The sequence below is a fragment of the Saccopteryx leptura genome, chromosome 10, assembly GCF_036850995.1.
Source record: "Saccopteryx leptura isolate mSacLep1 chromosome 10, mSacLep1_pri_phased_curated, whole genome shotgun sequence".
Classification (NCBI taxonomy): Eukaryota; Metazoa; Chordata; class Mammalia; order Chiroptera; family Emballonuridae; genus Saccopteryx; species Saccopteryx leptura.
The window spans coordinates 6661086-6679034 of NC_089512.1; the positions used below are offsets into that span (position 1 = coordinate 6661086).

The window sequence follows — 17949 nt, forward strand, 5'->3', positions numbered from 1 at the left end:
GCACTCAAGGGATAATACACTTCTACCTTAGGTGGCCAGGTGCTGGTTGCCCAAGGGGTTAACTGGAGGTCCACCTCTAACCCCTTTCCCCATGGTGCCAACAAGGCCACCCATCTCAGATGGGGGGCCTGTACAGTCCAGGGCCAAGTCCATTGAAGCCGTTGTCCTTTAAGAAGGGCTGTTGGAGCAGGCAAGAGCACATTGCCCTGCTGTCCGAAACCTGGCTTGAGTAAAATGTCCTTGGTGCGTATCTGCAACTGAATAGGGGCAGCTGTCCGATGCAGGAGGGCCTCTACTGGAGCTGGGCTTCCCCGTCGAGGTCGCTCATTCAAAATCCGAAGTACTGTCCATAAGCAGCGTGTCCATCCAGTAAGAGAGCCGGTGCCCCCCTCCTGTCGCAGTCCCTGCTTTAAGAGTCCATTATAACGCTCAGTGATACCAGCAGCCTAGGGGTGGTAGGGAACATGGTACTTCCAGTCCACCCCCAGCTTTTGAGCCCATTGCGTCACCGTTGAACCAGTGAAGTGGGTACCATTGTCACTTTCAAGGACCAGCGGTCGCCCATATGCAGCACTCAGGCGGTCCAGAGCCTGTATGACTGCCCTCTGGTCAGGGTTACGAGCGGGGTAAGCAGCAAGCAGCCCGGTGGCAGTATCTACACAAGTGACTGCATACTGGTACCCTTCTGACTTTGGTAAGGGTCCAATGATGTCTATCTGCCATCATGTCAGTGGGACATGACCCCTCTGGATCTGTCCAGGTGACATCAGTGGTCTCCGAGGGTGTTCCTTGGAACATACTGCACATTGCTCACAGGCTGCAAGTACCTCTGCATAGGACACAGGCAAGTTCCACGCCTTAACCGTAGCCCACATAGTTTTCTGTCCTGCATGGAGCAGGCGCCGGTGGAGCCACTGTGCCACATCACCTGCAGGTGCAGTCTCCAACCATCGCACCCTTGCCAATGTATCTGCCTCATCATTCCCAGGATGGGCTAGAGGGGCATGCCCTGTGACATGAAATACTGTCACCTGCTTCTGGTGTCCTATTTCCCATAAGTCCTGCCACATGGCCTTACCCCATAATGGACGGTGCATTACCATCCACTGGTTAATGTGCCAAGTAGCAATCCAAAGGGTCAGTCCATGATAGACAGCCCAACTGTCAGTACAGATCACCAGAGGTGAAGGTTCATTATGGGCAACTAGCCAAACAGCTCTTAATTCTGCCCATTGGCTGCTTTGGCCTGTACCCGTGTCCATCCAAATAGTCTCAGTGGCCGGATGGAAGGCAATAGCCGTCCATTTGGCAGGTTGGCCCCTGCTGGAACCATCAGTATACCAGGCATCTTCAGGGATGGGCACCCGCCCCTCCTGGTAGGGACTGACCTCAGGTTCTGCCTCCTGAGCCCCAGTTGCACCTGACTCTAAGGTCGCATAGGTGACTGGACCCAAGACTTCCTGCAGTTCTGCCCTCAATGGGCTGGTGCTAAGAGCACAGCGTTGTTGCAGATAGGCACCCCACTTGGCCAGGGTAGACATTTGGGCCATACCACTACGTGGTTTAGTTGCCCAATCTCTCACCCATCCAGCTATAGGGTATGTTGTTTTGACTGTAACTGGTGTTGTGGTTGTAATACTCTCAGTTGCCAGGAGGGCAGCATACACAGCTGCCAGCTGCTTCTCTACTAATGAGTAACGAACTTCAGCACCTTTCCACAATTGGGACCAAAATCCAATAGGTTGCCGTAGGCGCTCTGTCCGCTGCCACAAGCCCCATCCAAACCCCTCCGAGGTTACATGAACATCCAGCTCACAGGGCCTGGCAGGATCAAACACATTCAAGGCCTGTGCCACCTTGACAGCTCTCTTAGCAGCTGCAAATGAACCTTGCGCCTGCTCAGTCCAATCCCAGCGAACCCGTAATTCCTTCTCCAGTGCTCGCTCCAATTCCAGCCTTTTCTGCCGTTCTATTTGCAATTCATGCTGAAGCTTTTGACCTCGGGCAGTTTCCTCTTGAGTAAAAAACATGTAGCCCATGGCCCCTAAAAGGACAGCCATGGGGAGCCAGAGCAGCAACCAGTACTCTATCCCACCCATCACGGGTGGTGGCTCCATACCAATCTCTGAATCCTGCCGGAAACTACGCCAGTTGTAAGGCCAGGAGCCGCCATCGTGGCCATTCACATGCAGGTTCCCATTGGATTCGGGCAGACGATAAAGAAATGGCGGAGTCAGAGGATGGGGGGCCATCCTATTTATTGGTGTCTCACCAAGACAGGCAAACCACAAAAGAAGACAAGGGAAAAGCAGAAAACCAGCTCTTCCCATGAAGGGCCAGGGATCAGGGAAGCCCCTGCAATTGTGATAGCAGGAACTGTGTGTCCAAGCTCCTGGTCTGTCCCACTTTATAGTGTAGAAAACCAAAATCCCTTAATCCAATATACAAACAAGGAAGTCTCTGATACAAAGCCACTTATCCAAGGCATAATTGGATTCCTCATGAGAGTGCACCACCCAGATCATACAATCAGTCAAGGGTGTGGGGAAAAGCTTAGTCCCAAAACCAAACCTTAGGCTACAACGACCTGGCCTGCTTACAGCCTGTCCCCCACACCCAATATAAGTCACAAGCGAGCAAACATATATATATTTACAAACTTATTTGACCAACAGGTACTTTATAACGAATGGATCAAGATGAAGCAGTATGTGACCAAATCAGCCAGGCCTCTTCTCTGACTCCCTTCCTGCTTTCCTTCCTTTTCTTGTGGCCCAAGTTGCCATGGCAACAAGCAGGTTGTCCAGTTCTGGGGTTTGTTTATGGGGCCAAGTGAGAGCCTTACTAGGCCTACAACTCTCCCTAGCAAATATCCAAAAGGAGAACATAGCCCTGGGGCCAGCTTGTCTCCTGAGCTGAATCACTCAGCTCATTTACACACAAACAGATGCTCATTGTTGTTAGTTCTGTTTTTAACATTTTAATCAAACTCACTTAAAAAGTTTTAAAACTTTGGAAATAATGATAATCAATGATGATCTTCTGACTATGAAGTTTCACTTTATAACCTGCTTTGGCACTTTGAAATGTAATTGGAATTTTAGAAATACTCATTGTTGGGCCCTGGCCGGTTGGCTCAGCAGTAGAGTGTTGGCCTGGCGTGCGGAGGACCCGGGTTCGATTCCCAGCCAGGGCACACGGGAGAAGCGCCCATTTGCTTCTCCAGCCCTCCACCGCATCTTCCTCTCTGTCTCTCTCTTCCCCTCCCGCAGCCAAGGCTCCATTGGAGCAAAGATGGCCCAGGCGCTGGGGATGGCTCCTTGGCCTCTGCCCCAGGCGCTAGAGTGGCTCTGGTCGCGGCAGAGCGACACCTCGGAGGGGCAGAGCATCGCCCCTGGTGGGCGTGCCGGGTGGATCCCGGTCGGGCGCATGCGGGAGTCTGTCTGACTGTCTCTCCCTGTTTCCAGCTTCAGAAAATAGCAAAAAAAAAAAAAAAAGAAATACTCATTGTTGGACAGATAAAATATATTATGCTCACTTTGTTAAAGATGGTGCTGCCCATGTGGAAGCTCATCACCCAGGTGATATTAATGTGTGTTGGGAGTGGGCTGTGGGCAGGCAGGATCCTTGTAGCCTGGGGCTTGGTTTTAGGACTAAGCCTTTCCCACCCTTTTTGATGTGGGGTGGTGCAATCCCATCATGCCTCAGATAAGTGACTTTGCATTAGAAACTTCCCTATTTTGTATATTGGATTAAAGGTTTTGATTTCTGCACTATAAAGTGGGACAGACCTAGAGCTTGTTCTCTCTGTACCTGAGATTAGCATTAGAGAGGAGAGCAGAAAAGGCCACGTGGAGGAGGCCAGAAGAAGCAGCCAAGACGGCGGAGTTCGAAGGAGAAGCCAGTTTGTGCAAAGAGGAGATGAGGAGCAGAGGTGAATGAGACTGGTGAGCTAGAGAACTTTGATTCTAGGAAACTCGGATAAGTCAGTAGCTTTGTGAGCACTGAATGAGTGGGTTTTGGAGCCCAGTGTGTGCTTTTACTTGCCCGCCAGGTGCAAACGAGGGTTAAAGATAATGGCCCACCAGTTTGTGGCTCTGTTGTTTCATTACCGTCTGTCCGAATCTAATGAGAACCTGCATGGGCCAGGCTGCTGTGACGGTGGCAGTGTATACTGGCTTTACACTCATAATCAGTGCAGTATTTTTACAGCAATTTAAATTTTTTTATTTTTTACAGAGACAGAGAGAGAATCAGAGAAAGGGATAGACAGGGACAGACAGACAGGAACTGAGAGATGAGAAGCATCAATCATTAGTTTTTCGTTGAGCATTGCAACATCTTCATTGTTCATTGACTGCCTTCTCATACGTGCCTTGACTGCGGGTCTTCGGCAGACCGAGTAACCCCTTGCTGGAGCCAGCGACCTTGGGGTCAAGCTGGTGAGCTTTTGCTCAAACCAGATTAGCCCTCGCTCAAGCTGTCAACCTCGGGGTCTCGAACCTGGGTCCTTCCGCATCCCAGTCCGATGCTCTATCCACTGCGCCACCACCTGGTCAGGCCAAAGTTTTCTTTTTTTTGTATTTTTCTGAAGTTGGAAATGGGGAGGCAGTCAGACTCCCGCATGCGCCCAACTGGGATCCACCCGGCACGCCCACCAGGGGGCGATGCTCTGCCCATATGGGGTGTTGCAACCAGAATCCATTCTAGCGCCTGAGGCAGAGGCCACAGAGCCATCCTCAGCTCCGGGACCAACTCTGCTCCAATGGAGTCTTGGCTGTGGGAGGGGAACAGAGAGACAGAGAGGAAGGAGAGGGGGAGGGGTGGAGAAGCAGATGGGCGCTTCTCCTGTGTGCCCTGGCTGGGAATCGAACCCGGCACTACTGCACGCCAGGCTGACGCTCTACCATTTGGCCAACCAGCCAGGGCAAGTTTTCATTTTTATAATTAGGTTTTGTCCTCCTTTCTAGCGTTGCTCAGGACTTGTCCTACTTCCTTAAGACTCTGACCCACACTATAAATGGTACAGGAGAAACTGCTAAAAAAAGAAAAGGGAAGCAGACACCCTCTAATGTAGGTTCTGAAGTAATTTCGGTCACCGAACTTTCCTTTTTCCATAAATAACAGGACTGAAGGTAGTGTTTCTTGTAGCCTGCCTGTCTTGGTGAGATGCCAGTGAACAGAATGGCCCACTGTATGACCAGTAGCCACGGCCACCATTACAGCCGCCTGGCCTGTGCAGGTTTGCATTTGATTCGAACAGATGGTAATGAAACAAAGCCAAGAACTAGTGGGCCATTACCTTTAATCCTAGCTTGCACCTGCTGGGCAAGAAATACACACAATTGAAAAACAACTTCCCCTTCCATTCAGGGCTCCTAAAGCCATTGATTTATCTGAGTATTCCTAGAATCAAAGGTATCTAACCTTACCAGTCTCATTCACCTCTGTTCCCCATCTCCTCCTCTCTGCACAAACTGGCTTCTCCTTCAGCATTCTGCCATTTGGCTGCTTCTCTTCTCCTCCATGTGGCCTTTCTCTACTCTCCTCCAGCATGGGCTCCTCTGTCCCATCTTATAGTGTAGAAATCAAAACCTTTAACCCAATATACAAACAAGGAAGTCTCTGATACAAAATCACTTATCTGAGGCATAATGGGATTCCTCATGAGAGTGCACCACCCTACATCATGCAACAGTCAAGGGTGTGGGGGAAGGTTTAGTTTTGAAAAGATCTTAGTATTAAAAGGGTGGGAAAGGCTTAGTCTTAAAACTAAGCCATAGGCTATAACTACCCTGCCTGCTTACAGCCTGTCCCCCACACCCAGTGCAAATTATAAGCGAGCAAACATATATATCATATTTACAAACTTATTTGACCAACATTCCATCCCTTTTGCTCGCTTCATAATCTCAAGCACAGGTATTCCTGCACAAGGAAATTAGGCACATTACACAAATTACAACAACATGACAAATCATACAATTTCAACAATTACAAAGGTACATTCACCAGTCTGTGAGCACTTTGCCAAAAGCGCAAAATGTCCTCAGCCTTCTTTCTAGCCATTTGAAAAGCTTCCTGGGGCAGGGAGGGCCTTCAGCAAAGCTGCCTCCCACCCCTATCAGGGTATTTCACATTGTCCAAAATCTGTAAGTCCATCCAACAAAGGAGCCAGTGCCCACTCAGGTCATAGTCCAGGAATCAGTCCACACACATGGGCCTCAGCCACCCCCCTTATCCCTGCCGTCCTAGCAGGTCTTACACTGTTCCAAAGTGGAGTGCGTGGCAATGGCAGTCAGCAGTTCCATCTCTGCTCTGGAGAGCATGATGGCACCCACCCTTATGTCCCCAAATCGCACACCTACCAGGGACATAGCAAGTACTCCTTGCTGCTGGGCTTGAGCCCCAGGCTGCAACCGCCTTCCTATCCACAGGCCTTGCAGCTCCAGCCCGGCCCCAGCCTCCTGCCGCTGCTGGCTCTCCACAACATCCAGGGCAATCTGCAACTCACAAACCTGTGATTCCTTCTCCAGTGGCGGCTCCATTTCCAAGTGAATCTTGCAAACCTGGTCGGCTTCCTCCTGGTGCTTGCTCCAGTTCCAGGGTCAGCATCTCTTTCTCCCACGTTTGTTCTAGCTCCTTCCACTGCTCGGTTTGCAGGTCCTGGGCAGCCTCTTCCACAGAGCTCTTAGTTTCCTCACGCATGGCTGTAAAAGTCAGCCAGTCTATGGTCCCCAAAAGGACAGCCATGGGGAACCATAACAGCAGCCAGTCCTCTACTCCACCACTCAAAGGTGGTGATGGCTCCATACCAATCTGTATCAAATCCTGCCACAGACTATGCCAAATGTAAAGCCAGTAGCCACGGCCACCATCACAGCAGCCTGGCCCATGAAGGTTCGCATTAGATTCGAACAGAGGGTAATGAAACAACGGAGCCAAGAACTGGTGGACTATTACCTTTAATCCTAGTTCGTACCCAGTAGGTGAGAAATAAACACAGTGGGAAAACACTTCCCTTTCCATTCAGGGCTCCCAAAGCCACTGACTCATCTGAATTTCCTAGAATCAAAGGTTTCTACCTCACCAGCCTTATTCACCTCTGTTCCCCACCTCCTTCTCTCTTCACAAACTCTGCACAAAGTGGCTTCTCCTTCTGCCATCTTGGCTGCTTCTCCTCACAATGCTTATTTCAGGAACCGAGCGAGAGCAAGCACCAGTCTGCCCCATTTTATAGTGTAGAACTCCAAACCTTTAAGCCAGTATACAAATAAGGAAGTCTCTGATACAAAGCCACTTATCTGAGGCATAAATGAGATTCCTCATAAGAGTGCACCAACCCCTATCAAGCAACAGTCAAGGGTGTGGGGAAAAGCTTAGTTTTGAAAAGATCTTAGTATTAAAAGGGCGGGAAAGGCTTAGTCTTAAAACTAAGCCTTAGGCTATAATGACTTTGCTGGTTACAGCCTGTTCCCCATACTTAATGCAAACTATAAGTGAGCAAACATATACATCATATTTGCAAACTTATTTGACCCACAGTCACTTACTGCACGCTGATTGGCGGCTAGAAATATCTGTAGACCTCTTTTCAGCTAGTAGATTGTCTAAAGGCAGGTATTGGGTCTTATTTATCTCTGAGGACAGGAACTGCTTGACAAAAGAATAGAGTAGCCTGACCAGGCGGTGGCGCAGTGGATAGAGTGTCAGACTGGGATGTGGAAGACACAGGTTCGAGTCCCTGAGGTTGCCAGCTTGAGTGCGGGCTCATCTGTTTTGAGCCAGGCTCACCAGCTTGAGCCCAAAGTCGCTGGATCGAGCAAGGGGTCACTCGGTCTGCTGTAGCCCCTTGGTCAAGGTACATATGAGAAATCAATCAATGACCAACTAAGGAGCCACAATGAAGAATTGATGTTTCTCATCTCTTTTCCTTCCTATCTGTTCCTCTCTCTGACTCTGTCTCTGCCACAAAAATAAATAAAAAAAGAAATAAAAAGAAGTTAAATAATAATAAAAAAAAGAATAGAGAAGACTCACGTTGGCTAACCATCTGGCCTCCTCCTTGCTCTGGGCTTATCCCTGCCCTACCCCTTTCAAGAGAAGGGCCGTTTTTGTTGTTGTTGTTGTTGTTTGTTTTTACAGGGACAGAGAGAGTGAGTCAGAAAGAGGGATAGATAGGGACAGACAGACAGACTCGGAGAGAGATGAGAAGCATCAATCATCAGTTTTTCATTGCGACACCTTAGTTGTTCATTGATTGCTTTCTCTTATGTGCCTTGACCACGGGCCTTCAGCAGACCGAGTTCGAGCCAGCGACCTTGGGTTCAAGCTGGTGAACTTTTTGCTCAAGCCAGATGAGCCCACACTCAAGCTGGCGACCTCGGGGTCTCGAACCCGAGTCCTCCGCATCCCAGTCTGACACTCTATCCACTGCGCTACCACCTGGTCAGGGGAGAAGGGCTGTGTTGGGCAGATAAAATGTATTATGCTCACTTTGTTAAAGAGGCCATTGTCCAGGTGATATTAATGTGTGTTGAGAATTGTTGTAGCCTGGGGCTTGGTTTTGGGATTAAGCCTTTCCTACCCTTTTTGCTGTAGGGCGGTACAATCCAATCATGCCTCAGAGAAGTGACTTTGTATTAGAGACTACCCTGTTTTGTATATTGGATTAAGAGTTTGGATTGCTACACTATAAAATGGGGACGAAGTGGGAGCTTGGGCTCTTGGTTCCTGAGGTTAGCATGAGAGAGCAGAGAAAGTAGAGCCAGCAGCGGAAGGAGGCCACGTGGAGTAGGCCAGGAGAAGCAGCCAAGATGGCGGAGTACTGAGTGAGATGCCAGTCTGTGTAGAGTTTGTATCTGGGATAAGGAAGAAAATGGGGAACTGAGGAGAATAAGGTTGGTGAGCTAGAAACCTTTGATTCTAGGAAACTCGGATAAGTCAGTGGCTTTGTGAGCACTGAGTGTGACTGGGTTTTGGAGCCCAGTGTGTATTTTTACTTGCCCGCCGGGTGCAAGGTAGGATTAAAGGTTATGGCCCACCAGTTTTTGGCTCCATGGTTTCTTTACCGACTGTCCGAATCCAATGCGAACCTGCATGGGCTGGGCTGCTGTGATGATGGCCCTAGCCGTGCCTCCTGGCTTTACAGGCTGTTTTTTGCGGGCAGAGCCCAGTGGAAAACGGTGTTCAGGATAGGATACTTGTTGCAGTAAATTAAGAAGCCTGGACACCCAAGGTGGAGACCACACTGGGTCCTCTCCTTTCACTCTTGCTGTCACCTCTCTGTGCAGCTGGTCCCTCTGACCAGACAGGTAGGTAATTTAGTGTGGAGGACCTTCCGGGTGTAATCTGAAACTGCCTCTAACACGGAGTAATGGAGGACACGGAGAGGCCTAGGCAGGCCACTCCAGATTGATTGATGGCAGAATAATTTACATAAAAGGCCTTTCTTGGGTAGCCGATAAAGCAGAATTCCTACCAGCCAATCAGAATCTTAAAAGTTTATACACAGGCCTTAACTATTCAATCACGAGTACCGTCCACAAGGTTTCAACACATTACTATCTCAAAAGAGAGTCCTTGGGCAGGTTCTAGCGCACGGAGGCAAGCCAAACGCACACTCCAAGGACAGGCCAAGGGGGAAGGGCTCCGACTGCCTGGATCGAGCTCGCGGATCAACCCGACATTACGTCCCTCAGTGATGTCTTCCAATTGAGGGATTGTGGGACCTGCAAGTGGCACACTCGGTGACCGCCGGGCTGGAGCGCGAAAGGAGTGGCCTACAACCTTCGGGTCGGACTGGAGGGCAAAAGGAAGTAACCGCTCCTTCCCCGCAGCCCGTCTCCTCTTCCGGTCCCCTCCCTGCTCCTCGGCCGAGTCGTGGGAGAGGGCGGCGCAGGGGGGCGGGGAGAAAACGCAGGGGCGGGCCGCCCTTCAGGCCGCGGCGCCAGGTGGGGCTTGGGCGCGCGCGCGTGTGTGCGTGCGTGCGTGCGTGCGTACGGCTCCCAGCACGCTGTGCGCGAGGCGGATGTCCGGGTCGGCTGGGCCGGGGCCGTAGACGAGATGGCGGAAGGCGGAGGGTTCCGTGAGCGACCCGATGCGGAGACCCAGAAATCCGAACTTGGGGCCTTGATGAGGACCACGCTCCAACGAGGGGCTCAGTGGTGAGCGCCGGGTCCCCCTTTCCGTCGCGCAAGGTCAGGGGCCGGGGCTCTGGCGCTGAGGCCAGGCTCCTGTTTCTCGGTTTGGGAAGGGGTCCGGCGGGGCAATGTTAGCGATTCTGAGAAGAGTGGCCTGACCCCGGTCCTTCAGGTGAGGGACTCTGAGATCACTTACCTGAGGGCAAACGTGAGCGGAGCTGAGGGTTGTCGCAGCTCATTCGGAGCCCCAGGAGGCGGTCCCAGCGGGGATTGGGCTGCTCCATGGGGAAATGGGGAGTGCTCCTGCGTACCTTCAGGATGGGGAGAGCCCTTTACCTTCAGGTACTCGCTGAGTGACCTTAGACGAAGATGTCCACACCTCCCAGACTCCAGTCTTTCTCATTCCCCTCCCTCCCCCAAGTTGGTTGAGGCGAATATTAGAAGTAGATTCTTTGTGACTTGTAAACTTCAGAACAGATGTCAAGGTCAGAAGCTAAACAAATGTTGCGAGCTCCAGATTATTTTAGTAACAAATATCAAAAGTAATTGTGGCAGCAGCATTTCGAAGCCTAGATAGAAAGATGAAAAGTCCGGCATATAGTAGAGCAAATTAGAAGCTAGAGATTTCTTAATAAATTGTTTTGCAGAAGGGACAATACTTCCACAAGGAAAGATTCCTGGGTGGTATTATTGTGAGTAGAAAACTGGGACTTGGCTTTGCATTGAATACGGTTGAGCCTCCCTCTTTGAGAAACCATGGTGGCGTTGATAATGCCTCTTTCTAGTGACAGAGGATTGAGTAGGGCAAGAGAGACATTGGGATTAGGAGGAATTCACTTGTGGCTATGAAAGGGAGGGCAAGCAGAAGCACTTTTGTTATTATTTTTTTCTTAAAATTATTTGTTGGTTTATTGATTTAGCCGAAGAGGAAGGGAGAGAGAGAGAGAGAGAGAGAAACATTGATCCATTCCTGTATGTCCCTTGACCCAGGATCAAACCTGCAACCTTGTCGTTTCAGGAACATGCTCTGACTGAGCTAACCGGCTAGGGCCCTTTATACAAGCACATTTAAAAGTGTAACTGGATCAGGCCCTGGCCGGTTGGTTCAGTGATAGAGCGTCGGCCTGGCGTCCGGGAGTCCCGGATTGGAATCCCGGCCAGGGCACACAGGAGAAACGCCCATCTGCTTCTCCACCCTCCCCCTCTCCCTTCTCTCTGTCTCTCTCTTCCCCTCCCGCAGCCATGGCTTCATTAGAGCAAAGTTGGCCCAGGTGCTGAGGATGGCTCTGTGGCCTCTGCCTCAGGCGCTACAATGGCTGTGGTTGCAACAGAGCGACGCCCCAGATGGGCAGAGCATCGCCCCCTGGTGGGCGTGCCAGGTGGATCCCGGTCAGGCGCATGCGGGAGTTTGCCTGACTGCCTTCTGGTTTCCAACTTCAGGGAAAAAAAAATAATAATAATGTAACTGGATCAGCTTGCTTTTTTGCAAGATACTATTATATTTGTATATATGTATTTATGTGAATGTATGTATAATGTCTATATATACATACATATACACTTTTTTTAGAAAGTTTTATTTTATTCATTTTTAGAGAGGAGAGAGAGAGAGACAGAGAGGGAGAGAGAGGAGAGAGAGACAGAGAGAGAGAAGGGGGGAGGAGCTGGAAGCATCAACTCTCATATGTACCTTGACCAGGCAAGCCCAGGGTTTCGAACCGGCGACCTCAGCATTTCCAGGTGGACGCTTTATCCACTGTGCCACCACAGGTCAGGCCTGATCACAGGTCACACTTTTTTTTTGTTTAAATTTTTTTATTTATTCATTTTAGAGAGGCCAGGGAGAGACAGAGAGAGAGAGAGAGAAGGAGGGGAGGAGCTGGAAGCATCAACTCCCATATGTGCCTTGACCAGGCAAGCCCAGGGTTTCGAACTGGCAACCTCAGCATTTCCAGGTCGACACTTTATCCCCTGCGCCACCACAGGTCAGGCAGGTCACACTTTTTTTGATATCTTGTTTGACCTTTAAAGGACTACTGAAGTGTGATGTTATTATCCCACTTTCAGAAAGAAATTTAGTTTAATTCTATTAATGTCAAGCAAAGCCAGTTAAACCAAATTGTCTACCTGGACAAAAACCTCCATAAAGATCATTATGAAATTAGTGACTTGGTCATTAGCAAATGAGATTTTAGTTACAGAAATATTTCCTTTCAAAAGCATTTTGAGCCCTGGAGGGATAGCTCAGTTAGTTAAAGCAGTGGTCCCCAACCCCCCGGCCATGGACCGTACCAGCCCATGGGCCATTTGGTACCAGTCCGCAGAGAAAGAATAAATAACTTACATTATTTCCATTTTATTTATATTTAAGTCTGAACGATGTTTTATTTTTAAAAAATGACCAGATTCCCTCTGTTACATCCGTCTAAGACTCACTCTTGACGCTTGTCTCGTAAGCGACAATTATATTTAAAAATACTACAGTTTTTACACCGGTCGCATAATTTTATTTTGTGCATTTATCCGTCTCACCCTAAAGGCCGGTCTGTGAAAATATTTTCTGACATTAAACCGGTCCATGGCCCAAAAAAGGTTGGAGACCACTGAATTAAAGCATCATCCAGATATGCCAAGATTTTGGGTTTGATTCCCATCAGGGTACATACAAGAATCAACCAGTGAATGCAGAGATAAGTGGAACAACAATTTAAATTTTTTTTTTTGTATTTTTTTGTATTTTTCCGAAGTTGGAAACGGGGAAGCAGTCAGACAGACTCCCACATGCGCCCGACCAGGATCCACCTGGCACGCCCACCAGGGGGCGATGCTCTGCCCACCAGGGGGCATTGCTCTGTTGCAACCAGAGCCATTCTAGTGCCTGAAGCAGAGGCCATAGAGCCATCCTCAGCACCCGGGGCTTATTTGCTCAAATGGAGCCCTGGCTGCGGGAGGGGAAGGGAGAGACAGAGAGGAAGGAGAGGGGGAGGGATGGAGAAGCAGATGGGCGCTTCTCCTATGTGCCCTGGCTGGGAATCGAACCCAGGACTCCTGCACGCCAGGCTGACGCTCTACCACTGAGCCAACCGGCCAGGGCTGGAACAACAATTTGATATCTCTCCCTCCCTCTCCTCTTCCCTTCTCTTCCCCCTACCCCTCCCTCTTCTTTTTTCTCCCTCCCCTTCTTTCTCTCCTGCCTTTCTGTCTCTCTCAAAATCAATCAATAAATGAAACTTTTATATTGTTGTTTTTTTTTAAAGAGAAACATTTCTTTTTTTTGATGACTGAGACAGAGAGAGGGACAGACAGGAAGGGAAAGAGATGAGAAGCATCACTTCTTTGCGGCACCTTAGTTGTTCAGATTGCTTTCTCACATGTGGGGGGGGGGGCTGGGCTACAGCAGACCAAGTAACCCCTTGCTCAAGCCAGCAACCATGGGTCCAAGCTGGTGAGCTTTGCTCAAACCGGATGAGCCCGCGCTCAAGCTGGCGACCGTGGGGTCTTGAACCTGGGTCCTCCGCGTCCCAGTCTGACACTCTATCCACTGTGCCACCATTTGGTCAGGCTGTATTGTTTCTTTCTTTTTTTTTTTTTTTTTAATTACAAAAATATGGAACGCTTCACGAATTTGTATGTCATCCTTGTGCAGGGGCCATGCTAATCTTCCTTGTATCGTTCCAATTTTAGTATATGTGCTGCCTAAGCGAGCACTATTGTTTCTTTTTAAACATTTTTTTTTTATTGACTTTAGCGGGAGAGGAAGAGAGAGGGAGAAAAAGACAGGAGCATTGATGATTTTTTAAAGCATTTTGAAGCCAATCTTTTTCCTTCTTTTCATTTATTCATTATTTCAACAATCATTTCACTTAATGGATACTTTTCATAAGTATTCATGGGCTCTGTGTGCCTTGTGGAGTCTGGCTTTGCTCCAGTTCAGCGGGAGTGTTTTTGTGTGTGTGTTTTTGTTTTTTCTTAGAGAGAGAGAGAGACAGGAAGAGGGAGAGATGAGAAGCCTCAGTTTGTAGTTGGGTTACTTTAGTTGTTCATAGATTACTTCTCATAGGTGCCTTGACCAGGGGATAGGGTGGGGGTGCTCGGCCCAGCCAGTGACTTCTTGCTTAAGCCAGCAACCTTGGGCTCAAGCCATTGACCTTGGAGTTTTGAACCTGGGACCTCAGTGTCCTAGGGTGATGCTCTGTCTACTGCACTACCACCAGTCAGGCCTGAGAGTATTATTTTAGTGGGGATTGCTTGTTTGCCAAGTAGAAAAACCATAAAATAATTAAGGGAGTAATTGTAGAAACTTAAAACCTCAGCTTTGTTGGTACAGTAAATTTTTGTCTATCTCTAGGTATCTTATTGACAGCCGGTGGTTCAAACAGTGGAAGAAGTATGTGGGATTCGACAGCTGGGACATGTACAATGTGGGTGAACACAACCTGTTTCCTGGCCCGATAGACAATTCGGGACTCTTTTCAGGTGCAGTATTCTGTTGCTTTTCTAACTGAAATGTCCACCTTGGGCCTGACCTGAGGTCATGTTTATGTGTAACATGAGAAATGTAAACCTGATTTTCCTCTTGTGAGGGCATAGAAAAAGTATCCTCTATTTGTGTCTATAGCAGAAGCCTTTGGAGACCTGTAGGGAGGAATAAAGCTGCTTCCCCCCCCTAAATTAACTGCTTCTAATAAGACCATTCTTCTAGTATTTAAATATTCTCCTTTTTTGCAAGCTAGTTCTGCTGGAGATTTTGGATTAATATATGCAATGGAAATAAATAGAATATCACTTAAAATTATTTATTTATTTTAGAGAGAGAGGAAAGGAGAGAGAGATAGGAACATAAGTCTGCTCCTGTATGTGCTGTGACCGGGGATTGAGCTAGCAACCTCTGCATTTGGGGACGAAGCTATAACCAACTGAACTATCTGGCCAGGGCGAAATAGGATTTTGTTTTGAAATTGCATCTGGAATCTGAAATTTGAGAGCCAGAATTTTCTGTTACCTCAACAGTGAAACAAACTGTAGACCTGTCAATATTAATCAAGTATTTCTGTGATGGCTATGTTTGTCGTAGAAGTGGTATGAGGATAGGTGGAAGGTCAGTAGAGTAATGATCACAGTCAGCTCCCAATGGAAGAAATGATTGAAAAAGCTATGGATGACATGCCTGAGCTTAGCTTGTACCTGTATATACACAGAAATTACAGTCAGCTTTTCCTCGGCTTTGTTCTTCCTGGCTCTAGACTCCCTTGCAAGCAGGACAGAGGTGATCTGTCTCCTGTGCCCAAAATCAGGGCAGCAGAAAGGCAGTCAGTGCATGAGGCTTGATCCAAGTATCTAACACTAACCTGAGTGCTTTATTTATTTACTTCTTTGTGTGTGTGTATGTGTGTGTGTGTGTGTGTGTGTGTGTGACAGAGATCAAGAGAGGGACAGACAGACAGGAAGGAGAGAAATGGGAAGCATCAATTCTTCACTGCGCACCTTAGTTGTTCATTGATTGCTTTCTCATATGTGCCTTGATTGGGGGGGGGGGGCTACAGCAGACCGAGTAACCCCTTGCTCAAGCCAGCGACCTTGGGCTCAAGCTGGTGATCCTTGCTCAAACCAGATGAGCCCGCAGTCAGTCTGGTGACTTCGGGGTCTCAAACCTGGGTCCTTTGCATCCCAGTCCGGCGCTCTGTCAACATTGCACCACCGCCTGGTCAGGCTATATGCTTCTTTTTTAAGTGAGAGGTGGGGAGATAAGAGAGACAGTCTCCCACATGCACCCTGACCTGGATCCACCTGGCAACTCCCGTGTGGGGCTGATGCTTTGCCCGTCTGTGGTCATGTTCGCAACTGAGCTATATTTATCCTGAGGCTGAGGCTCCATGGAGCCATCCTCAGCATCCAGGGCCAGCACACTCGAACCAGTTGAGCCATGGCTATGGGAGGAGAAGAGAGAGTGAAGAGAAAAGGGAGGGGTAAGCGTGGAGAAGCATGGTCACTTCTGTGTTCTCTGACTAGGAATCAAACCCAGGACATACACGTGTTGGGCCAATGCTTTACCACTGAGCAAACTGGCCAGTGCCTTATTTATTTATTTATTTGAGAGGAAGGGAGATAGACTGACTCCGCATGCATCCCCTGGCAATCCCTGTCCTTTCTCATGTGTGCCCTGACCTGGGATCAAACTTGGGACATCCACACACTGGGCCAATGTGCTATCCACTGAACTAACTGGCCAGGGCCTAACCTGGGTGCTTGTAAAAATGAGCAGTGCTTCACCTTGTTTAGGGGAGTCTGTATTGCATAATACACAATATCATATGCTTTGTTTCCTGAAGTAGGTCACATGGTGGTGTTACTATGTTGCCTCAAGGGAGCATTGCAAAAATGTTTGCACTTTGTCCTCTTCTCTTGCTTTTTTAAAAGGAGAATTCTTGAGGCTTTCAATAGTTATAGTCATGAGAATCTTAGAGGGGCTCTGGGCAGTCATGCTCCATGACCTTCAGCTAAGGGCAAGCTTCCTTTTCGTGATCCCCCAATTTGATGTCAGCTGGCCTTGACTTGAAACATTTGCTGTGTCCTGAGGAAGTGAAAAGCACAGTCTGTTCAAACTCTGGAACATTGACAGTGCAGGAATGACCTATCTCTGGTGAAGGAGAGTCACTCCTTTAATTCCCAGGCTTTCAGTCACTTGCCAGTCCCAATCTGGCTGCCTTCCACCTACAGTCATGGGAGTGGCCTGGAAGGGGCTCTTGAAAGTGTGGGAAGTTGGCCCTGGCCGGTTGGCTCAGTGGTAGAGCGTCGGCCTGGCGTGTAGAAGTCCCGGGTTCGATTCCCGGCCAGGGCACACAGGAGAGGCGCTCATCTGCTTCTCCACCCCTCCCCCTCTCCTTCCTCTCTGTCTCTCTCTTCCCCTCCCTCAGTGAGGCTCCACTGGAGCAAAGATGGCCCAGGCGCTGGACAGTCAGACAGAGTCCCGCATGCGCCCGACCAGGATCCACCCGGCACGCCCACCAGGGGGCAATGCTCTGCCCCTCTGGGGGGTTGCTCTGCTGTGACCAGAGCCACTCCAGCGCCTGGGGCAGAGGCCAAGGAGCCATCCCCAGCGCCCGGGCCATCTTTGCTCCAATGGAGCCTTGGCTGCAGGAGGGGAAGAGAGAGACAGAGAGGAAGGAGAGGGGGAGGGGTGGAGAAGGAGATGGGTGCTTCTCCTGTGTGCCCTGGCCGGGAATCGAACCCGGGACTCCTGCACACCAGGCCGACGTTCAACCACTGAGCCAACCGGCCAGGGCTCAACCATTTTTAACTGTACAGTTTAATAGTATTCCCATTGTTGTATAGCCAGTTCTCATACTTTTTCATTTTGCAAAACTGAAACTGCAGCCATTAAATGTAGTAGTAACTCCCTATCTCTGCTTCCCCCTGCCCCTGGCAACCACCACTGTACTTTCTGTCTCTAAATCTGTCTTTTGTAGCTCTTCAAATAAGTGAATTCATACAGTGTTTGTAGTCTTTCTGTGACTGGCCTGTTTCGCTTAGCATAATGTCCTCAAGGTTTATCCATGTTGTAGCAGATGTCAGATTTTCCTTCTTTTTAAAGCCTGAATTATATTTTACTGTGGTTATATACCACATCTTTTTTTAATTATTATTAATCATTTAAAAGAGGAGGAAGAGAGAGAGAAGGGGGAGGAGCAGGAAGCATCAGCTTCCGTATGTGCCTTGACCAGGCAAGCCCAGGGTTTCAAACCCGGTGACCTCAATGTTCTAGGTCGACACTATATCCACTGCGCCACCACAGGTCAGGCTATATACC

At 49.0% G+C, this 17949-nt stretch overlaps 1 protein-coding gene and 1 non-coding gene across 3 annotated transcripts in view; one reads left to right on the forward strand and one right to left on the reverse strand.

Moving 5' to 3' along the window:
• The first annotated feature begins 10013 nt into the window (after positions 1–10013).
• USP4 (ubiquitin specific peptidase 4) overlaps positions 10014–17949 on the forward strand; it is a 46431-nt gene continuing 38495 nt past the window's right edge. For both annotated transcript variants that reach the window (XM_066351029.1, XM_066351030.1), the window contains exons 1-2: positions 10014–10166; positions 14491–14618. In XM_066351029.1, coding sequence (XP_066207126.1) covers positions 10066–10166; positions 14491–14618 — 229 coding nt within the window. In that variant the 5' untranslated portion in view covers positions 10014–10065. The remainder of the gene's footprint in view (positions 10167–14490; positions 14619–17949) is intronic.
• Positions 13744–13850, reverse strand: LOC136382651 (U6 spliceosomal RNA). Its single transcript, XR_010747277.1, has one exon. It is a non-coding gene; the product is annotated as a U6 spliceosomal RNA (small nuclear RNA).